Raw genomic sequence first — 22,577 nt, forward strand, 5'->3', positions numbered from 1 at the left:
GTCCCGGCAGCACCCTTCACCGCGGCGAGAGGTCGAAGACCCGTGGGCGAACGCACAGTGGGCGCGGTCCCCCAAAAGGAAGACGTGCTGGTACGCACCACGTTCCACTTGGGTGAAACCCCCAGAACAGGCAAATCCATAAAGCAAATTAGTGGTTGCAGGGCCCCAGGGCCCCATGTCCCCGGTTGCGGACATGGTCAGTGACTGCGTATTTGGCACGGGGTTTCTTTCTGGGGTGATGCGAAGCTGGTGACGGCCATACTGCTCGGGAAAATTACTAAAAATGATCCACTCGGCAGCTCTCTCTGCCCACGGTCCTGTCCCCAAGCTATGATAAAAACACTTTTTTTCCACCATAAAACAAAAGTCACTGAATTGTGTACACAAAATGAGTGAATTTTATAATATGTAAAATATGCCTCAACAAAGCTGTTAACAGGGGCACCTGGGTGGCTTAGTTTAGGCCTTTTGCTCAGGTCATGATCCCACGGTCCTGAGGTTGAGCCCCCATTGGGGACTGCTTCTCCCTCTCCCTTTGCCACCCTTGCTTGTGCTCTCTCTGTCAAATTAAAAAAAAAAAATTTTTTTTAAATAAAGCTGTTAAAAACTAAGTGAAAAGAGGGGCGCCTGGGTGGCTCAGTGGGTTAAAGCCTCTGCCTTCGGCTCAGGTCATGATCCTGAGGTCCTGGGATCGAGCCGCATCCGGCTTTCTGCTCAGTGGGGAGCCTGCTTCCTCCTCTCTCTCTGACTGCCTCTCTGCCTACTTGTGACCCCTCTCTGTCAAATAAATAAATAAAATCTTTAAAAAAAAAAAAAAAAAAAAGAAGAAAAGAAAAAAGTGCTCCCATGTTTAAAAAAAAAAACTAAGTGAAAAGAATTAAGTGTCCAACCTGAGCTCAGCATAGCCCTTACCAGGCCAGGTGCCGAGTGCTATGTGGGCAAAGAGGCCACAGAGAGGCAGGACTCCCTACAGAGCAGGCCCGTGTGGAGGCAGCGTGTCAAAACCACCGGACCCAGTGTACAGCACTGAGGACAGCCCAGCAGTCCTCATTGAGGACCTTCCCAGCAGGTAAGGAACAGGTTAGGTTGCAAGAACTTTCTTCCTAAGGGGTCACTGAACCTGGGCCTCAGGTCCAGCAGCAGGTGGCTTTCAGAGAGCAGACCCCAGCACGAGAGGCACCACACCGAGTGACCCCAACCCCGCAGGCTGCAGACAGCCTCTGCTAGGAAGCTGCCCACACGCATGGGGCCAGTTCATTTCAGCCCGGTGCCTGGGGAGCTTCCCGATGAGCTGGTTCCTCAGCTGGGTGAGCAGCACCTGGGCCTGCTCGCCTGCCTTCAGAGAGGGGCTCTCCTCTGTCTTCCTGGTCCTCTAGGGAAGCATGGAGCTGGGACGTGGGAGGGCAGAGGGTGGCTGAGGATGGGCAAGGCCACTTGGCTCACACGTAATCCACAGAGAGGCCCTGATGTTCCTGCTTGTACCTTTGCTCAGGCTGCGTCCTCCTGGGGAACCATCATTCCCCAGATGCTGAGTCACAGCAGACACAACCTCCAGCCTGTTTAGAGAGAGGGCACATCCACCCGCCTCACACTGTTTCTGTTACAGAAACAGCCGTCGGGCAGGGTCCTGTTGGGAGGCAGGGGGCCAAACCCCCAGAGGGGCCAGGGACCACATACTGACAGGCTCCGCTTCCACCTGCCCACCCCTGCACCTCAACCTGTTAGGTCAGGGAAGGCTCTTGGGGTGATGGGACTGGACCTCTTCCGCGGAGATCACTGTGGCTCTGCCCCAGCACTGCCTGCTCCCTGCTCTGAAGGACCCAGACCCTGGTCCAGCGATCAGAAGCACTGTGAGGTGAGTAATTTCCTTCTCCGTTTCTGAGGCTGCCTGCAGGGGGTGACGGATGAGAAGTTATCAATCCCCTTTCCAGAGAACTTAAATGAGACACGTCCTCTTCACTCCTCTCAGGGCTTCCCCTGAAGGGACTCCAACAGCCTTAGGCCCTGCTGCCTGCTCTCCCATCATCCAGGACAAAGAGAGGAGTCGGGCTCAGCACACGTGTTTTCTGACTGAGCCTTTCCTTAACCCACTGAGCCACCCAGGCGCCCTGACTGAGCCTTTCCTAATGCAGCCTGTGAAGAGGGTGGACCAGCCCTGCTTGGTAGGTGGGCGGCTTGTGCGGGGGTGGGGGGGTGATCCCGGGGACAGGCCTGGGCATGCTCTCCTCAGGGGCTTCTGGTCCTCTGCGGGGTCCCTGCACTGCTCGCATCCCCCCTGACCTCTCCCCTCCCTGCTCAGACCAGAGAAGTACCTCAGGAACCCACAGGGTCTGGGGCTGCAGGGCCCAGTCCGTGGGATGGGGGATGGCCCGAGGGGTGCCCCTCCCTGGGCTCCAAGAGGCCTTGTGGGCAGAGGAGATGCCCTCCCACATTGATGCGTGTGCTTCTGCAAAGCCATTCTGGGACCCAGTAAGTGCCCAGCCTGGCCCTGGGGACTGAGGAAGGAACAGGACAGCCTCCCCGCCTCTGAGGGACCTCAGGCTAACAATGAAGCAGCACAGGAGCAGCCCTCTGCCGGCAAGTCCTGGGTCAGCCCTGCTGAAGTGCCCACACAGCAGTTCAAGGGTAATTCTGGGTGCCCCCTGCCCAGGAGACTGAGGGAGTGTCTAGTCAAGAATCCACCACACCTGTTGTCTCTGGGAAAGGATGGGGGCTAGGCCTGCAGACCCGGCTCCTGTCCAGGCAGGGAGTGGGGAACAAAGGAAGTGGTCTGAAGTGGTCTCTGCCCTCCCCCCCAGGATGGCCACTGGCCTCTATGCTGGACCCCAAGCCCTGCTCTCCAAGCAGGGTCCAGGCTTTACCCCTTGGGGCAAACAGAACTTGGCTCTGAAAGCTCTGTGCCCAAGCTCAAGACAGGTGCCAGGGAAAGGTCCAGTCCCGTCAACGACGGACGGAGGGAGCCAGAAACCTGTGTGTGCCCAGGAAGGACCAGTGGTAGATGCCGCAGCCCATGCACAGAGTGTGGGGATGGGCAGACAGGCACATGGTCCCAGATACCTCTGTATAAATTACTCATGAAAGCATTAGTGGCTGGGGCGCCTGGTGACTCAGTGGGTTAAGGGTCTGCCTTCGGCTCAGGTCATGGTCCTGGGGTCCTGGGATTGAGCCCTACACCTGACTCTCTGCTCAGTGGGGTGCCTACTCCCCCACCCCGCCTGCCTCTCTGCCTACTTGTGATCTGTCAAATAAACAAATAAAATCTTTAAAAAAATAGTAAAATAAAGGGGAGAACCTGGTGATCTGGTGCACATCACCAGGACAGACAGTGGGACACTTCAAGGCTCTCAGGGTGATGCCCTCGGAAGGACACCATGGCACTGACGTGCTCTTGGTGGCAAGAGAGTCTCACTCCCGGTAAGAGTCCTCAGATGAGCCCCGCAGAGACACAGCCGACCGAGTGACTGGCTGTATCTTCCACATCCACATTGTGCAAGGCAAGCAGGCCAGGACACTAGCACCAGGCTGTGGCCAGGACGGGCCACCTGGTGGCAGGCTCTGTGGAGGTCACTGGAGCACACGGCAAGGGGCCCCACGCATGCTAACCCAATTCCCTGCACCATGCCGTGGCTGCTCAGTCCGTCCTTCAGCCTTGTGGGATGCAGCGGGCATGTGAGGGGTAGAATTCAGGGTAACTAGTGATCAAATGAGTTAGAAAAAAATAGAGCAGAAATATGAAAAAGCGAATGTGGCAAAATGAGAACAAAGGGGAACATGGGTCAGGGCCATGCGCGGCTTTCGTGCGTCAGAAAATTGTCAAAGTAGAAACCTTTCAAACACAGGGGCGGGGTGGCTGGTGGGGAGTGCGTGGTAGGGCTCAGACCTGCCTGCTCTGTGGCCTTCAACTAGTCCCCATCCCTCTCTGAGCTCACCTCCTGTGATGTTTATGAGGCTGCTCTCTTCCAGCAGCTGTGAGAACCTGAGTGGGAAGTGGTGGCCCCAACTGCAAAGGAAACGTCTACTTCTTGGGGTGACCTGAGGTCCAGCCTCAGGGTCCTGCTCAGGCCAGCACAGCAGAGGCAGTCAGAGACCTGGGCTGGGGACAAGAGGGCCCAACGAGGTAGGTTATTCCTGAGAAGCTGAGAGTGGCCTGGGAGGTGCTGATAATGTCTTTTGTGGCAAGAGCTACTGGAGTGACTGGTGTTGCCCTCAGGAGACGGAATGGCCGACCAGCATGGAGGGTGACAGCTGCCACGCGAGGCCTGGGACACGGCCACTACTGCCCTGTGGGCTGGGCAGAGCCCCAAGCGGAGGGGTGACATCTGCTGACAGGGGAGGCAGCCCCAGAAAGACAGGCAGTGGAGGCCGCTCTTAGCAGGCTCTAGGGGCCTGGGGGCAGGCCTGGGCACATTCTCCTTAGGGACTTCTGGTCCCCTGCGGGGGTCCCTGCACTCCTCAGATCCCCTCTGACCTCTCCCCTCCCTGCCTTACACCAGAGGCACCAAGGAAGCCACAGTGACCCTCCATGGCTCCCCATCCGGCCGCTGCTGGCCCTTTAGTAGAGGCTGATCTCTCTGGACCCCAGCCCTTCCCTACAAAGCCAGGATGCCAGGCGCACAGGTGGCCACCCGAGGGTCCCTGGAGCTACACGAGGGGGAATTCAGGCAGGCAGCGCCTCTGCCCTGCGTGGAGCCCACAGGTTTCGGGGGACAGAGTCACCAGAGCCAGGACAGCTGGCATAGGGGAACGTATGCCCCTGCCCTTGGCTCTGTCCCCCAACCAGGGCAAGGCCAAAACCAGACAGCAAGTGGCCCTGGCTCCGTCCACACATGCCAGAACACATTCAAGGGGTCAGACTTGCAGGGAGGCCCACTCCAGGGGACAGCGTGTCCAGTGCCTCCCGGCTGGGCATCAAACAAGAAAACAGGCATCGTAGACACCTCTAGACAAACAATGGGGGCCAGCTGTCCCATGACCCCAGGAAAAGGAGAGCCTCAACACACCCCCACCAAGGTTAGGACAGAGGTGTGGGGCCTCCTCAGACCCACTGCCCAGGCAGCAGCGGGAAGGCAGAGGGCACACTCCAAACAGGTGGGAGGTTTTATTGTCACTGCAGAAAAAGGCCGAGCTAAGACCTGGCCCATGAGACGAGACGCCGGGCTGGGCGGGGGCCGCCTCCATGGGCTCCCCACCGCGGCCCGCAGTCAGAGAGTGCACGCTACACACAAACATTTCCCGCTCTAAAAGGTCTCAACACGTAGGATGCCATCTGGTCACACAGGCCTCCTCCCCTGGGCATGCTGGGGCTCACACCCCCAGCTGGACTCCATGCCCTGAACGCTAGGACGCCCCCTCCGCACGCGGGAGGCAATAGACACTACTGCCCGGGAGCTGCCTGCTTCTGCAGGAAGCCAGTGAGGGCCTCTTCCTGCATGGGCGCGGGCCAGCAAGGTGGACGGGAAGGTGGACGGGTGCTCAGTCTTCAGCGAGGCAGTTCCGGGCACCCCATGTGGCCTGGCTTCACACAGGGAGGCCTGAAGGCCCTGGGGGCAGCTTCTGCTGCAAAGCAGTCTCCCCAGGGGGCATCATGCAAACCCCATATGCTCCAGGCTGAGCTCGCTGCCACCCAGCCAGCTTCCCAGAGGGCCCTGTGTCATTGGGGCTGCTGGCTCCGGCCAGGGACACAGAAGTATAGCCCCAAGCAAGGAGATGCTGGGGGGTCAGCCCCAGGAACTGCTAAGTGCGTCCGGGGAGGGGTCCCTCCACCCCATGGCAGGGTGGGGCTGCTGGGAGCACCAGGGAGACCCACCAGATCACCCCCGGGAGTGGGCATGGTGGGCGGAGGCGGGAGCTCTGGGTGTGATCAGGGGTGGGGGGACTGCTGGGCAGGCCTTGGGGGGCTGGTAGGTACCGGGTGGCCAGTGCCATCAGAAGAGGTCAGGAGGGGGGTCCCGAGGCAGACACGCTAGTGACGGATTACAGGCCAGGTGGCCTGGCCAGCCGCCCCTACCACCACCTCAGAGCCAGGAGGAGACACAGAGGTCTCGAACAACTGGGGGCAGAGACGGCCAAGACCAGGGATGCGTGCCGTCCTGACGGTCCACGGTGAGAATGAGGGCGGAGTGAGGCCACACAGCGGTGCTGGGCAGGCTGGCCACCGGGGCCTCTCAGTCCTGCTTGTCCCCTCTCTGCCTCCAGGGGTAGATGAGCTCCCCGAAGAACAGCTTGCGGCACAGGGAGCCCCAGGAGTGCGTGGGGTGGCAGCCGCAGCTGGGCAGGCGGTAGGCGTGCACCACACGACCGTAAGGCAGGGGGTTGATCTGGAAGCACAAGGGCAGTGGTCAGTTGGGCTACACCCCCCAAATCCCTGAGGCTCCAGCTTGTCGGTCCTAGTGGTCCCTCACTGGGGGTCCCTGGGCTATCTGCTATAGGTCCCCAAGGGGCAGGCTAAGCAGCTGGAGAGGGAGCGCTGGGGCCAAGCTCAGGTGTGCTCTCCTCCCAGCAGGCTGCAGGCAGGCGAGGCTGCAGGACCAGCCACCCAGGGGCCACACCCCTGAGAAAACCACGCAGGGCCCCAGCCAGCTCAGCATCTCCTCTCTCCCGGAGATGTGGTCCCCCGGCCAACCCCAGCAGCCCCCAGAGAGTCACCCGGAGACCCGCCCGCGCACCCCCACAGCCCAGAAGGACTTTCTCAGAGCAAGAGTGTGTCCTGAGGCCTTGGCCAAGCCTGTGCTCTTCCTCCTGGAATGAGAGCCTGTGGGGCTCAGGGCAAGAGCCCGGGCTGGCTGAAGGTTTTAGACACAGCACAGGGGATCCTGTCCGGATCCTGCTGAGGGAGGTTCCGGCTGGAGGGGTCACGGTGCCCAGAGGTCTTGGGGGTGAGGAGGGAGCCTTCCCTTGGGGCCCCACCCGTCAACTCTACCGCGCCCATGTAGTCCTCCCCCAGAGCAGCACGGAGGGACCGGATCCCAGCTGCCCCAGAACACAGGCAACATCACTGCGGCCGGGAGAGGGGTCCATCCATGTGCACCGGTACGAGAGGCACACAGGGGCCTCACCTGCATCAGGAGGCGGAGGGGCCTGCCGGCCTCGTGCTCCAGGACTCGGAACTTCACGCCCGCTGCGAGGACGGCAAGGTGCCCGTGAGGCACACGGGGCCCTCGGCAGATAGCCTCCCGGGCCTCCCGCCCCGTGTGCCTGCAGAGGCAGGGCTGGGCACCGGGGCTGTGGCAGCAGAGGCCAGGTGTCTGAGCTGCGCTCAGGAGGCCGCACCCCGGGCTCGCCTCCCCCCGCGCCTCCCCCCCCTTCCCGGCTGCCTCTCTGAGCTGTCTGCCGGGCCAGGATCAAAGCCTCCACAGACTTCACGGAGACAGAAGCTGCATGTCTGGGAGGTGGAGAAGAGTCGGTTGGGCCTTGGGGACGCGGGCTGCGCTGCTCTGCAAGGGGGGACGGGGCTCTTCCCCCAGAATGGACAGGGTACTTGGAGGGGCGCGGCTGCCCTGCTGGCATCCTAATGCCAAACTCCGGGCCAGCGGAGTTGACTGTGCCCCTGGCCTGCAGCTGGGGCTCCCAAGCTTGGGAATTTCCGAGGCAGAAAGTTCTTGAAGAGAGAAGCAGGAGCTAATTATCAATTCATGAAGAGCCCCCAGGGCAAAGTTGGGAGGAGGCGGACGCATCTGTGGACTCAGCTGTGAAGCTGAAACAACTCTGCTCTGACCGTGGGCTTCGGGCTGGCTTGGGGAGGGGCTGCGTCTCGGGCTCTCTGCCTGCCTGCTCCTGGCATTCCCTAGTGAGGACAGAGGCTGGGGTCCCTGGCATGGGCCACCTGGGGGCCTGCAGGGGACGTGGCCTGCAAAGGGAATTTAAGAGCACCGGTAGGCAGACTTGGCCCAAAGCACACTGAGCACGCAGGTTCAAGTCCCCTGGCTCTCTGCGGGCTGGAAGCAGCTGCCGGGAGCTCTGGCATGAGGGCTGGGGAGCCGCTGGGTGGGATCTGTACCAAGAACGCCTGCGTTCCCTGATGTGTTCAAAACCACTGAACGAGAATGGGCTGACTCACAATGCTGGGACCAGTTAGGTCAGCACCCCCACCCCCTTCAGTGGGGATGATCTCCCCTCAGGGGCATCTGGCTGACCTAGTGGTTGGTGTCAGCATGAAAACAGGAGCAGCCACCTGCAGAGGGGGACAGCCAGGGGCAGTGAGGGGGGGCGCTGTCCCCGTGCAGTAGTGTGGGGTGGGGGTGAGAAGCTGCTCTCTAGCACCCTCCAGGCCGGCCTGTCCCATCCAAGGCTGAGGGGCACCAGCCACACACCCAGTCCCACATGAGCTCACAGGGACGCTTCTTGGAGCCACATTTAGGTACCACCTACACCACCGCAGACATGTGTCAGGGTAAAGGTCCATGCTCATCACAAAAGCAGGTGAGACAGGAAGGGCTGCCTGTCGCCTCCGGACCCTCCAGCTCACTGCAGGCAGCCGGCCCAGGGGACACCTGGCGGTTTCTGCCCGCCCCCACTCCCCATGCCCTGCACACCATGGCTTCCAGGCAGGGCCTCGGGGGCACCCGCGCCTACCACACACACAGACCTACCCGCGAGCCTGTAGGGCCGGCAGAGCCGGAGGCCAAGCGAGTAGAGCGGCAGGGAGTTGACGAGGTCCACGAGCAGATGGATCAGGCCCTGCACGGCCACCACCAGCAGCCGGAGCTGCAGCAACAGACAGCACTCAGCCACATGCCCGAGAGCACGGCAGCCCAGAGGGTCCTGGGCCACAGCGGAGGGGGAGCAGGGGCTCAATCCCCTGGGGAGGGCCCGGACTCATCCCAGGAGGGCACAGCTCCCACCCCAACGCTGAGGCCCAGCTGTGAAGGGACAGGGGAGAAGTGGGCAGGGAAAGCTGACCCCCGGGAAGCATGCCACTGGCCCCTTGCATCCTGTCCCCCGTGCACCCAACTGTGTGTCCCAGACTGGTGGGCGGCATCCCCCCAGGGTAGGACCCCTGCATGCTCTAGGGCCCAGCACACAGCACCCAGAGTCTGGAACAGCCATGCCCCATGGGTGGCCTGTCCATGGCCGCTGGGCCGGCAGACCAAGCACACAGCTGGTACTCCAAGCACTGTAGACGAGGGCCATCAGCCAGATCACCCAGGGCCACGTGCAATACCAGCCGTGCTGTGTGTCTCTCGGCTCACCAAGGTGAACACCAGGTAGTACAGGGCTGTGGTAGGCAACAGGAAGAGCAGGACGGTGAAGAGCAGAGTCCCGATGAACAGCTGCAGGGACAGCGGCACCGTGTCAGCGCCGGCAGGAGCCCATGCCGGGGCCAGCCCCAGGGCAGCGTGAGCCACATCTCTGCGGCCGCCCCCACCACACACACCCCCACCCCCGACAACCAGGCAGAAGCGGGCTGTCTGCCAGCAGAACACCTGGGCTTCCTGAGACACTCAGGAACACCCGCTCATGACAGCTGTCTCCAGCACGGGAGACACTCAGGGACACAGAACCACCAGCAGGGTTTGGCCTGTGCACTGAAGGCGGGAGGGCTGTGACCCGTGGCAGGAAGGGCGTGCCTCCCAGGGCAGCACGCGGGGTCTACCCTGCAGACAAGGTCTGCACATGCTAGGGAAAAAGTCAGAGCCAGGTCTTGTGCATAGGTCACGTCCACACCCCACGGGCCAGAAGCTGCCAGGGGCCCAGCACCCTCCTCACACCAGGGCCCACCTCCCACCTGGGGCAAGGTCCTGCACTCTGAGGGCTCCTCAAGCACCTGGCCCCCTGCAGACCACTCCCGGGCCCCAGGCTCAGCCCTCTGGCTGCCGAGTCACAAGCTGAGCAGCCGTCCTGGCCAGGCTCATGGAGAGGGAGCAGGCGGATAGGAGCACGGGGCCAGTCACCCATGGGTCCCACAGGCTCCCTGGGGCTGCGGTGCCATCTCCCCTGCCCTCCGACCGCGAACCTGGTCAAGGTCATAGGAGCACGAGTCCACGCGCTGGCGCAGCACGTTCCACTTCTTCCCCCGGAAGAGGCGCCAGAGCGAGGACAGACCGCAGATCTTCAGGCAGTACAGCCTGCGGGCCACAGGCAGCGTCAGGGCTGCACCTACCCCTAGCACGAGCCCCCCCCCCCCCCGCCCCCCGCACACTCAGGGCTGGGGGCCGCCATGGACCGGCTGCACGGGGGGCATGCTCACCCACCTGGCCCCGTAGACGTAGAAGCAGTAGATGTGGAAGGTGAGCAAGGCGATGATGTCGGACAGGGTGGACAGGGCGACCGTCAGCCCCAGGCAGGCCGAGAGGCCCACATGCCACAGGATGTGCTCGATGAAGGGGGAAAGGAGGTGGACATAGCCTGGAGGGACAGGGTTGGCCCTGAGGGAGCAGTGGGGGGAGGTCCTGCCCCTCCCCAGTCCCTCATTTCCAGAAACGTGAGCAGCCAGCCGGCAGAGCAAGGATGGGGCGGGGGGGAGGGGGACGGTGCAGAGGGCACTCACTAATCCACAGGTGCAGGTGGTACAGGAAGAAGCGGCCCAGCACCTGGTCCAGCGCCCGGTTCATCTTCAGCCCAGCGGGCGCTCCCATCAGCCACTGCAGCAGGTGCTGGAGCGCCTCGGCCACGTGCTACAGAGACACAGGAGGGACAGGAAGCCCACAGCCTGGGCCCCAGCACAGCCAGCCCATCTGCACAGGGCAAAGAGAGTCTGGGCCCCCCCACCCCAGGTGTCTCCTAATGTGCTGAGCACATGAGGTCTCCTTCACTCATCTGGCCAAGGAACCTCTCTTCACAGAGGCTCTGGGACCTGGGCCTGAGAGACAGAGCCCACGAGGCTGACAGTCTGCCCCGGTCCTCAGGCCACAAGGGCCCTGAAGGGCATCACCTTTCCTCCACCTCAATCCTCTCACCACTGGACCCACAGGCGTGCTGGGTCCCACATGCCCAGAGGCGGGACAGACCCCAGTTTACCATGAATCTTATAGAGGGAGCCCCTCGGCTGAGGACCACACCCCACCACCTGGCATGGCACCACCGAGGGCCTGAGCTGGGTGGGTGACCCCAGGAGACCCTGAGGGTGTCGAGCCCATCAGGGGCCCATGGAGCAGGGGGAGAGCTGGAGGGCTTTGTAGAGGGAAGCACAGATGGGGTCTGCATCAGAAGCAGCGTCCAGAGAGGGCCAGAGACAGCTCAGGGGCTCTCACAAGCAAGCAGGGGAGGTGAACAGCACCCTGGCGACCCAGGGACGAAGGCGGGTGGCCGGGCACTGTGCCAGTCCCAGCGCACAGGCCCCTGAGGCCCCAGCCTCATCAGCAATGCGGAGGCGGTGGCCATGACAGCCCTGCCCCCCAAGTCAGACGCCTGCCATCCCCCACTGCCCACCGTGTGGGCCACGGCAGTGAAGAGAGGAACAGAACATTCTTTATAAACAGAGTTTATCTAATATTTAAAGGATAAGAGCTGAGCAGAAGGAAGAGGCTTTCATTTTTAAATTAAATATTTATATTTCTGCACAGTTCTGCAAAAGAGAGATTGAAGACAAAGCCGGCCAAAAGGCAGAACGTGGGTTAGCAAAGTACAGCAGCTAAGCCCCTTCCTGGCCTCCAGGCCCACCCTCCTCCTGGACCAGGTCTCCCCAAGAAGGATGGGGGCTCTCGGCCCGTGAGGGGTCCTGTCCACGAGCAGGCCCAGGGCACGTCTGCAGCTAGACGTTGATGGCTGCGCCAGAGGCAGCAAGCACAAGACCACCCAGCCAGGCCTCAGCCCCTCGAGCACTCCGGGACCAGGATGCCACTGGTGGAGGCCTAGGCGAGGCCCCAGGGGCCAGAGGGACTGCTCCAAGAGGGAAGACAAGCTCGCAACAGGAGAGACAAGCCCCACGGCTCTGAGGAAGGGAGGCAGAGAAGCCAAAGGCCTGGCCCCGGCAGGGAAGAGCAACAGGCTGGAAATCCTGGAAACCGGGGGAAGGATCACAGAGGGAGTGGGGGAGCCCTGCAGGCGAACTGCCAGCACTCAGCGGGGGACTGCAGAGTCAGCAGTGGGAGGAGCCTGATCACACAAACAGCCCTGGACCCACAGGAGGTTTCTGTGCAGCTTGCTGTGCGACAGCCAAGCCCAGAGCCAGTGCCCTAAAGAGCCTGGAGCCAGGGACACTGGGCCTGATGGAGGTGGGTGGGCTCCACCGCCAGACATGACCACCTTCAGGAATGGAAAGTAGAGGCCAGGAGCTAAGATGTGACCCTGGGGGGCAGGCGGGCACCTGGTAAGCCAAGGCTGCGCAGCCCTGAGGACCTGTCTGGGGTCAGGGATGAGGGCTGCTCCCCTGGTCCAACAGAAGGAAAGGGGCGTGCAGCTCTGGCCAGCTGAGGGGCTTCTGCTGCCCCCAGAAAGGGCCCCACCCTACCCCCACCCCCGGGACACAGGTGCTCCAATCGGGACCAGACTCCACCCAAATAACTCACATCAGCCACAGGGACGAGAGCCTCCGCCAGCTGCCCGATGCGGTCCTTCCCATGAAGCCAGGACAGCAGCGCAAGGCCGAGGGCCACATCGAGAAGCACAGAGACAAGCACGTTGGCTTTCCTGGAAGGAAGGGGCCGATGGGAGTGAGTGTGAGGGGGGCTTGGCCAGAGGGGATCCGCGTGGGTAAGCGTGGTGTGAGGAAGTTGGGGGACGCCCCTGGCCGCGACAAAAGCAGGCAGACCCTGCACCTCATCAGCTGGGCGGGGCTCTCAGCCTTCTGGGTGCTGAAGACGAGCGCGAGCTGCTCCAGCCGGTGCCCGAGCTGCCCACACACAGATAGCTTGCTCCAGATGAAGGACAGCGGCCGCAGCTTGAACACCCTGTGATGGGCCAAGAGAGGTGGCCGTGTGGGTCATGCAGCGGTTCCCCTGCCTGCCAGGGAGCAGGGGCCCCTCAGCTGGCGCCAACACTCCTTCGCAGGCCCACCTCAAGACCCTGGAGGCCACGCTCCCAAGCTCAGCGGGACAGGGACACCATGGGGGCAGGGCGACACCAGCAGTGACTCGAGGCACCCCCAAAGTCACGAGCTGAGGCCTCGCCCCAGGAGAGGAGAGAACGCACTGTCCCGCCAGCTAGCGCCTTGCCCTGCTGGGTAGGCGATGCTCTTCGGGGGTCTGCGAGCCAATCGGGCTGCCCCATGGGACTGATATCTCCCGAGGCAAAGGAAGCACCAAGACGCTTCTGCACATGTTCCGGCACTGAGAGGAGGTGTGTGCAGGCAAAGGTAAGGAAGGCCCTCTTGGCTCCTGGTTCCACATGCCTATAGAGCCTTGCTGCCACGGGCAGGGATCTGCAGGGCCCGAGCCCAATGCAGAGCGGCCACCCGGCCAGGCGCTCAGACACTCGGGAGGAAGGAGGAAGCCTTCAAGCAGCTCTGAGCCAGCTCCAGGAAGGAGACACAGTCCACACAGCCATCCCAAACGCCAGTCAAGTGGAAGGCAGCCCTGCACTGTCTGCACCGAGCCCTTAACCCCCACCCGCACGGCAGGGTCCCTGAGGCTCCAACCAGCCCAGGGTAGCAGGGCCCAATAGCATCCCTGGGGTTGCCCTAGAGGGCCAGGGGGCTTCTCTCCTGCACAGCAATGGCGATGCCACACACGACTGCCGCTGCCTTCTCCCCACGCCTCGAGCCGATGAGCCAATCAGGGTCAGGGCCACACCAGCATCGCTAACCTTTCTCAAGTCCTCGGAAGGTGTAACAGCTAAGGACCAGCCCCAAGACTGCACTTCGGCTGACGCTCACTTTCCTGTAACTCAGTCCAGGGGGTTGTGACGATCCCAAACCCACAGTTCATGTCCAGGTTCCCTGCAGCCCTCAACCCAAGGCACCGTCCATAAATAGCTGCCCAGGGGCTCTGCCAAGACAGGCCAGAGTGCTCCACAGCCCCAGGTCAGCAGGCGAGGCCAGTCCCCAAACTGGACAGCTGGAACCCCAGGACCTAAGTAGGGGCACCATCGGGGAGCCGGCTTCTCTACAGAGGGAGGGGCCCTGAGGCCGGAACAGCCGGTGCCACCCCAGCATTCCCTGGGCCCTCAAGGACTACCCCCGGGACGGGGCTGCAGCCAGTATTCCAGGGGACACGGGCCCACCAGGGCCAGGGAAGCAGGAGGGACCTGCACGCCTTTAGGAGGACAGCTCCCAGGCACCGGGCCGTGCAGGCACCAGCCATTGGTCGGCAACACCCTGCGTCTGTTCACGGTCTCATTCACCCTGCAGGGGACTGAGCCACCTGGAGTCCACTGGATGGCTACCCGCTGGGTCCCATGTAAACGCGGAGGCGGCCAAGGGAGTCTGCTGTGCCTGGGGAGCAACGCCCCCCAGACACCCCTGTGGATATCGGGGGAGGGAACAGGAGATGGAAGTGGGAGACTCGGCAGGGCGCATCTGGGCCTCCACGGCTCCACACTCTGAGTGGTGGGCCTCCCGCTCAGCAGCCCCCTCCTCCCGCCCTGGCCCCAGGGGCATGTACCGGCAGGTGCGGGCCGCTGAGATGAGTGACAGCAGGCAGGCCAGCAGCAGGCAGACCGGCCCCGAGGCCCGCTTTGCCAGCTCCGCAAGGATGCTCGCCTCCACGCCCTCCGACTGCCAGTGGCTCAGCCGCACAGGGCCCTCGTCAAAGCGGTCGCTCCGGAAGAGCGCCTCACTGCGCGCCACCGTGTCGAAGACGGCAGCCAAGCCCTCAGCGCTGGCCGTGGCGTCCCCCGCCTGGCGGTCGGGCAGCGCTGCGGGCGGGTGCAGCTGGGACAGCAGCACCTGGCGCTGGTCGTAGAACACGAGCATGACCTGGTCCTTGACGCCGGGGCGGGTGGGCCCCTGCTGGCGGGTGGCCTTGCAGCTCCAGAGCCCACTGGTCCGCTCCCGGCACAGCTGCAGCCAGGGCTCGTGGGAGAAGATGGCGCCCAGGCCCTCCAGGAAGGGCCCCAGGCGCTCCTCAGCCTCCTGGCGTCGGTGGCACCAGGTGCCCAGCACAGCCAGCCCCACACGGCCGGCCTGATGCACCTGGGCCAGCAGCTCCTTCACCTGGATGGGGATGAAGGGAAAGTGCACCACGGCCAGGACCACGGCGCTGCTCTGCTCCGGGACCCACCGTCCTACCAGCAGGCCGCTGTCGGCCGAGGCGCAGCATGTGGGGAAGAAGGCCTTGACCACCATGCCGTGCGGGCTGCAAGAGAGGGGAGAGTATCAGTCCAGGGGCGCTGCCGCCGCCGCTGCCACCGCTGCTGCCGCCGCCTCCACGGCCCAGGGCCATGGGGCCCACGGGTTGGGCCCTCACAGAGTCTCCAGCACCCAGCCTTGGGTTTGATCACAGAGGCTGGCAGGACCCCAGTGGCACATCTCACGTGGGCACGGCCCCACCCCCACCCCAGGCTGGCCAACACTTCCCCCTAAAACAGGGTGAGGAGACAGGCCTGACCCCCCGGACCACTCACGAGGGGGTGCGGGGCTGAACGTGAGGGCTTTGTTCTTGTTTCCAAGGAAACCGGTGAGAGCTTGCTACGTGTACCACGTGGAAACACACACGGTCCCATTAACAATTAGAGCAGTGCACATGGAGTCTGAGGAACCTCGATTTCCTTACTAAGCTAGCGAGGGGAAGGACCGAAACCTAAGTGGATCGCTGCTGCGCTGAGGGAAACCAGGCATGCTGCTGGTCTCTGTGGACGCTGTGCAAGAGCTCCAGCACATACCGGGAGACGTGCCTGCGCCCCACGCCCACCCCCTGTCCGTTGAGTCCCCGCAGGAGTCTCGGGGCTCACGTGGACCCCCCCCCCCAGCCTTGGGCTGTGCCCATGCGCCATTTCTGGGCTGGGTTCCCAGCAGGGCCCGACTTCTCTCGTCACACTGGAGCTGGGCAGCTGTCCAAACACAGCGACCCTGGAGGACAGCAAGCTCCCCACAGCCTTCTCTCAGGCTGAGGGCCATGAACCTTCCCCACCTCTCACAACCTTCATGTGACCTCTCAGCAGCAAGACCGGCCCAATTTCTGTGGGACCCTGCACCCCGCCCTACCCGGAGGTCAGGTCACATGCAGGCTCCTCAGCAAGCCCCAAGCCAAGCCCCTCAAGATGGAGGGCAGCAAGCCGTCCTTCAGCCAAGGCCTGAGCAAGCTTTCTCAGATGCTGGCTGTCCCCACCTTGTTGGCACAAAGGATGCAGCAGCCACCCTGAGCTAAGACCCTCAAGCTGGAGCCCTCAGGAGAGACACAAGCCTTGGATGGTACCTGAGACCTCCAGGCCCCACTGCTCCCCAGGCCTGTGGGGACACACATGTTGTGATGGCGGGACATGTCACCAATGTCCTGTCGGCTGGGGGGTTCTGGGAGGGGCCTTACACAGACACAAAGGCCCCAGGCTTAAGAGGTCACTGGTCTGGGGCTCAGTGGGTTCAGACTCTGCCTTCGGCTCAGATCATGATCTCAGGGTCCTGGGATTGAGCCCCGCATTGGGCTCTCCGCTCAGCAGGGGGCCTGCTTCCCCCTCTCTCTGCCTGCCTCTCTGCCTACTTGTGATCTCTCTGTCAAATAAATAAATAAAATCTTAAAAAAAAAAAAGAGGTCACGGGTCCAGCTGCCCTCCCTCCCTGCAGGGAGGCCAGACGGGGCTGGGAGTTGGAGGCCTCTCACAGCTGGGGATTCCAGCTGAAGTGGATCCCTCCCAAAGGTCCCTCCCTGCCAGACACTAGAGAGGGCAAGCGGCAGCAGGCGTTCGCCGTGGAGAACCTGGAGCCCCACAGCCGCCCCGGCGAAGCTGCTGTAGCCGTCACGGGGGCCCACTTTCCTAACCAACCCTCCCGGCAGGGGCGAGGTGAGACGGCCCGGCCATTGTGCTGCGAGGGACCTGGGGCTCCCGGCTCGCGGACCACCGCGGGGGACCGGGCGGCACACCGCCCCTCGCGCCGGACACACAGCGGCTCAGCCCACCTGGGGCCCCTTTCCCAGCAGCCGAGGCAAGAAGAACAGCCCGAGAGCGAGCGGGTGCGCCGGCCGCGCCTCTCTTTGTGCGCCCGGCGCTTCATCTACAAAGTCCTCCGCGAGAAGAAGCGGCCGCGGCCGTCCTGTGCCTGCGGAGGCGGAGGAGCCCAGGAGCTGCCGCTGTCTCGGCGGGGCGTGGGGGCGATCCTACTCGCCCCGCCGCAGCCTCCGGAGCCGGATCACAGAGACTGCGGCTCCGACCCGACGCCCAGGGAGAGAAGAAAGCGCGCGCGATCGATAGCGGGGGGGCGGGGGAGCGGGGGGGAGGGAGGGGAAGGGGGAGCGGGAGACGCGGGGAGCGGGGAAGAGCGGGGGGCGGGGCTCGTGCACCCGCCAGCGTCGAGCACCACGATCCAAAGCCACCGCGCGGGCTGGTGAGGCCGGGTGTGTCGGGGCGCCGGGCCCCTCCCGACGGTCCCCGCGGCGGGCAGCCCCGCTCCGGACCCCGGGGCCGCAGACGCTGGGCAGGGAGGCCGTGCTCCCCGGGCACTGCAGACCGCCCCCCCCGTCACCAGCTCGCTCACCCGACCCCGCCCGCACCCGGGTCGCCTGCGGCTGGTCCCGCGGACCCAGGAGCGCGGTCGCGACTTCGGCTCCTCCGGGGGCGCGAACTCCCCGCCCCGGCCTCGTGCCCCGCTGACCGCCCTTCCCGGTCCGCCGCGGGCCGGCCGCGGGCCGCACCCCGACACCCCGACCCCGGGGCCCGCGGCCGGCCGCGCCGCCGCTTCGCGGAGGAGGAAACGGAGGCTCCGGAGCCGGGGGCGGCGCCCCAAGGTCGCCCGCACGGACGCCGGCCCGCGCCCCGCAATTCTCACCGGCTGCTCGCCCGGGCCGCGCCCTTGGGCGGCGGGGTCGGGACGGGGTGGCTGACCGCGTCGGGCGGGCCTGGACGGACCGCGGCACTCGCCGCCCCCAGCCCCGCCGCTGCCGCGCCGCGGGACCCGAGCCCCATTTCCGCCGGCTCCCGGTGTTGCCGCGCGACGGTCCGTTCCCCAAAGGCGCCCGAGCAGCCCGCGGACCCCGCCCGAGCGTTCCGCGCAGGCAACGTTCCAGTCTCCGGCGTCTGCCCGGTGCGCGCAGCGTCCTTGTCCTTCCGCCCAGCAGGCCCTTGCCCCTCAGTGTCCCTGTCCCCCACCCCCGTGTCCTTGTGCCCCACCAGCGTCCCTGTCTCCCACCAGTACTGTCCTTGCCCCCCACTATCCCCTCCAGCGTCCTCGCCCCCCCCCCCCGCACTGTTCTTGTCTCACACCCTCAGTGTCCTTGCCCTCCTCGGTGTCCTTGTCCTCCACAGAACTCTTGTACCTCCTCCAGTCCCCCTGCAGTGTCCCCAGCACTCCCGCCTTCCAGTCCCCCACCTTCTCTTAGCTGCCAAACCTCCCCCATCCCCCATTTCCTCATCTGAGGGACCTGGTGGACCTGGCTTTGAGGGTCCCTGACCTCACCTTGCCACCACCCTCCCAGGGTGAAAGGACCCCCGAGCCCTGTGTAGGGTTCCAGAGGAGCTGCCTCCCCAGCTCCAGACCGGCCACCTCCAACAACGGTCTCTGCAAAGAGACGCCCCCAGGTCCCCCCAGGGCCCAGTGGGCTAGGAAGGCTGGACCCCCGTGGGTCAGCCCAGAGGCTGCAGTCATCTGGTTTGGTCGCCAGAGGGGTCCCTAGCCCCTCCTGCTCCAGGAAACAATATCCCCGTGACCAGGAGCAAAAACAGCACTCATGGAGCACGCAGTGTTTGTGCCTCCTTATGCTGACCACTGAGATCCCACCACCCACACGGGCTGGTTCATATGCAGGGGACCTTGTCAGAGGCAATGTTCTGGTGACAGGTGGACCAGGCATTGTCCCCTTCCCACTGAGACCTCACACTGGAACTAGGATCCTGTCTGGGCCCCAAACGCAGAGTCCCACCCTCATGTCCCCACCCCATTGGAGCCCCATTTGCTCATGGATCCTAAGTAACAGGAGTCCTTCCTCAAAGGGAGGCTCTTCTGGCTTAACCACCACCTGGAACCTTCCCAGCATGCTCCACCCATGAGCTGGGAGCCTTTGTTCCTGGTTTGCAGAGAAGAAAACGCAGGTTCAGCCTGAGAGAGGGTCTCACCCTGGAGAAGTGGATCAGGGGTGTGGAGGCTCCCAGCCCAGCCATGTGCCACTCCAGGGTGCCTCTGGGGCTGCCCCTCTTCTGCATTGCCTTACCTCAGGTAGGCCCAGAGAAGCTGCAAGAGGCTTGGCACCTGGGGTGCCTCTGAAGATGGGGGATAGTGAGGGGCTGCTTCCCTGCCCTGCCCTGCCCAGCCCAGCCCAGTTTCCCCCGCCCTGCCTGCTTCTGCCTGATTAGGATGCTGGGACCGGGGCACCTGGCCAGACTGGTTGCCTGGGGGAATGCTGGCAGCCGGCCCAGCGCAAGGTTGGCAGGCTTCAGGGGCTGGGCCCAAAGCTCGGGCCTTCTGGGCCCTGGACCAGCAGGGCCATGGCTTGAGTGGACATGGGGGCTGTGAGTGCTCGGGCACTCTAACCTGGGGTGTGCAGAGGGCCCAGCTTTGGAGGCTGGGAGGCAGCTGGTTGGTGGCTGCCAATGAAGTCTGAACCAACTCCAGGATGAAGGCAGAAGGCAGCTGGGACCTGGGCGAGCAGGAGCTCCAGTTCAGGGAGGGGTGGCCAGCAGTCCGGGGGGCGAAGCCAACCCCCAGTGTCTCTCCCACAGTGGCCCTGGGGCCCCGGGGGGTGCACCAGGCTCAGATGGGAGCCCACGGGCCAGGCCAGCCTCGAGCAGTACTAGTACACTTTGATGGCACCATCCCCCACACCTGCAACCACGAGCTGGCCCTGGGGCATACAAACCACAGTGCCTCAGCCCCTCGGACACCAGGCAGATGGGCACGGACCTTAGGGAAGAGGGTCACGGGGCGCCTGGGTGGCTCAGTGGGTTAAGCCGCTGCCTTCCGCTCAGGTCATGATCTCAGGGTCCTGGGATCGAGTCCCACATCGGGCTCTCTGCTCAGCGGGGAGCCTGCTTCCTCCTCTCTCTCTCTGCCTGCCTCTCTGCCTACTTGTGATCTCTTTGTCAAATAAATAATAAAATCTTAAAAAAAGAAAAAAAAGGGAAGAGGGTCACGCTGCCATCCACATCAGTGCACACACCCCCAGGGTTGCCAAAGTCATGCCCTGTCAGAGCTCCCAGGGAGCCCAGGGGCTGGCAGGCACTGCCCACCAACCGTACATCCCTGAACTTCTTGCTCATGGTACGGCCCCTATCGGGCCCCGGGCCCACCCAGTGGGGACACTCCAGACCCAATGTGGAGACTGGGGCCCGTGGCTGCAAGGCAGGACTCAGCGGGACACAGTGCATGGCCCCGGGCATGGAGTCTTTCACCAGAAGGTGGCCAGCAGCCTCCGCAGCCAGCCCCCTGGGGGCTGGGAAGGCGCCCACCGTGACCCAGTGGCCCTGGGGGGCTTGGGCAGTGTGCTGAAGTGCGTGGACAGCCCCACGGACAAGGTTGCTGACCACTATGAGCCCAGAGCTATCAGAGCCACATCCTCTGGCACGAAGGCTCTGGCCCCTGGCAGGTGGCAGATGGACTGTCCTTCGAGGTCCATCATGCGGGCTCAGGGCACAGGCACACCCCAGCCGTCATGAAAAGCAGGCCGTCGGGCACCTGGGTGGCTCAGTGGATTAAAGCCTCTGCCTTTGGTTCAGGTCATGATCTCAGGGTCCTGGGATCGAGCCCCGCGTTGGGCTCTCTGCTCAGCAGGGAGCCTGCTTCCCCCTCTCTCTCTGCCTGCCTCTCTGCCTCCTTGTATTCTCTGTCTCTCAAATAAATAAATAAATTCTTAAAAAAAAAAAAAAAAAAAAGGCAGGCTGTCCAGGGAGCAAGACAGATCCCGGGGTCCTCCTGCAGTCCCTGAAGTCACCAGGATCTGCCCAAGCAGTGAGGGCCGGTAGGAGCGAGCAGGGTTTCTGGGTGGGTCCATCTCACAGAGCAGGCCATGAGCCTGCCAGCGGGTTGGGGAGGCTCAGGAGACCAGAAGACAGACTGGTGTGTGGCTAGGGGTCACAGTGCACAGTGTCAGCTGCTCTGAGCCGAGGTCTTGAGGCTGGGCCCAGTGCAGGGCTGTGAGAGAAATGGTGTCAGTATGGGCCAAGCAGAGGTGACCCCTGTCCCCCCGCTCTTCTAGGAGTGCTGGTGTACTACCATTTCACACTTGAGGAAACTGAGGCACGGGGGTGGGGAGCAGGCTTCAAACCTAGTCCTGAGTGCTGGCCCCATCTATAAGCTCAGCAAGCAGCCATGGATCCAGGTCTCCTTTTTCCAGATATGGCCCCTGGAACACAATTCTGGGGAATATGGGACCTGTGAAGGCTGCTGCAGGTTTTGCTCTGAGGCCTCCATGAGCCCCCAGGGATTGGGAGGTCTCAAGGTGTGTCAGGGTTGGGGGAGAGGCTGGGGGTCGGAAGACGGTGACAGAGGGGCAGTGTTTCTCAAACTCCTCTCTGCCCAGGGAACTCTACCTTCTTTCAGCCAAGGAAAGTAACCCTTTTCGGGGGCAGCCCAAGGCTCTGGCCATTGCCCCCATGAAGCCCCTGGAGACTTCCAACCCCTGCAGGGTGAGGCTGCGGGGCTTTCCAAGGCCTCTCTATGTGCTCCTGCTCAGAGAGGTGGGGGGGGCCTCCTGCCTGGGGCTAGCATCCCTCAGAGGCCCCGAGCAAACATCCATGTGAGGCAGCCTCACTCACACTCCCCCAGTAGGACCACGGGGTCAGGCCCTCAGGAAAGCGGGGAAAGGAGCTGTACCCCTTGCACGTGGGCTGGGTCATTCACCAGGGTCTGGGGTGGGGAATCTCAGGGGTTCATCCTGGCCCTCCCCCAAACTGGCAGGGTTGGGTCCTGCTTCTACACCTGTGAAACTGGGCTGATGCCCCCAAGCTCACGTCTGCCTGGCGGGTGATGAGAAATCTGGGAGCAGAGACACAGGGGCTGTCAGTGGAGGACCAAGGCAGAGCGGGTCTCCCTTGGACTCTCCGGGAATCTCCAGGAAGGGAGGGGGTCAGCCCCTATGGATGACCCAGAGCACTTCCCACCGGGCTGACCCACACCCCGGCTCTGGACTTGGCCTCTCAATGCCCCATCGTGGGGCGGACGGCCGATGGTATCTGCTGCCTTAGCACAATTAATGGGGCAGCCTTAGGTCCTGCTCCGACTGGCCCCAGCCCGGCTGGTCCAGCTTGGGGAGCCAGGCACAGGTAGGAACTGCCCTCCCTGGGGCCATTCCCAGGTGAGTACAGAGGTATGGCCAGCTCCGGGGGACAGGAGTGATTAGCTAGGTACAAGGGTCCCCCAGGCTCCCCTCCCTGGCTGCCCCTGCCTGTGGGAAGGGCCCAGTGTGGCCGAGCAGGAAGGGAGGCAGTGAGCTGTGAAGGCCGCCCGATGCCTATCATGGCTGCAGGGGCTGGCTGGGGCCCAGCTAAGTCCACACCGGGCAAACAGCCCTGGGCCACAGAATGTGGGGGCACTGCTTAACCACAGCCAGGCTCTAACATCCGAGATGCCCTGGCCAGACCCACGGGCTGGAGGCAGGCCCAGGGATCTGAGTCCCCCAGCA

At 63.4% G+C, this 22,577-nt stretch overlaps 2 protein-coding genes across 4 annotated transcripts; both read right to left on the reverse strand.

Moving 5' to 3' along the window:
• Window positions 1–6,041: 6,041 nt before the first annotated feature.
• PIGQ (phosphatidylinositol glycan anchor biosynthesis class Q) lies at window positions 6,042–19,304 on the reverse strand. 3 transcript variants are annotated; one of them, XM_059154065.1, is made up of 11 exons: window positions 19,173–19,304; window positions 14,478–15,170; window positions 12,696–12,827; window positions 12,447–12,567; window positions 10,487–10,613; window positions 10,191–10,344; window positions 9,953–10,064; window positions 9,189–9,269; window positions 8,589–8,703; window positions 7,056–7,117; window positions 6,042–6,317 (listed from the first exon to the last, which is right to left on the reverse strand). In XM_059154065.1, the coding sequence occupies exons 2-11, from the start codon at window positions 15,158–15,160 to the stop codon at window positions 6,165–6,167; spliced, it is 1,740 nt and encodes a 579-aa protein (XP_059010048.1). In that variant the 5' UTR covers window positions 15,161–15,170; window positions 19,173–19,304; the 3' UTR covers window positions 6,042–6,164. The 3 variants fall into 3 exon arrangements, with proteins under 3 accessions (XP_059010048.1, XP_059010046.1, XP_059010047.1); XM_059154063.1 differs by lacking the exon at window positions 19,173–19,304 and adding an exon at window positions 17,795–18,069; XM_059154064.1 differs by lacking the exons at window positions 12,696–12,827; window positions 19,173–19,304 and adding an exon at window positions 17,795–18,078.
• Window positions 19,305–19,751: 447 nt separating this feature from the next.
• On the reverse strand, window positions 19,752–20,325 carry NHLRC4 (NHL repeat containing 4). Its single transcript, XM_059155533.1, is given in 4 exon segments — window positions 19,752–19,821; window positions 19,823–19,861; window positions 19,863–19,894; window positions 20,092–20,325. Coding segments are annotated over 4 exon segments (375 nt in total).
• Between the last annotated feature and the right edge of the window lie 2,252 nt (window positions 20,326–22,577).

The sequence above is a fragment of the Mustela lutreola genome, chromosome 17 (genome assembly GCF_030435805.1).
Source record: "Mustela lutreola isolate mMusLut2 chromosome 17, mMusLut2.pri, whole genome shotgun sequence".
Taxonomy (NCBI): domain Eukaryota; kingdom Metazoa; phylum Chordata; class Mammalia; order Carnivora; family Mustelidae; genus Mustela; species Mustela lutreola.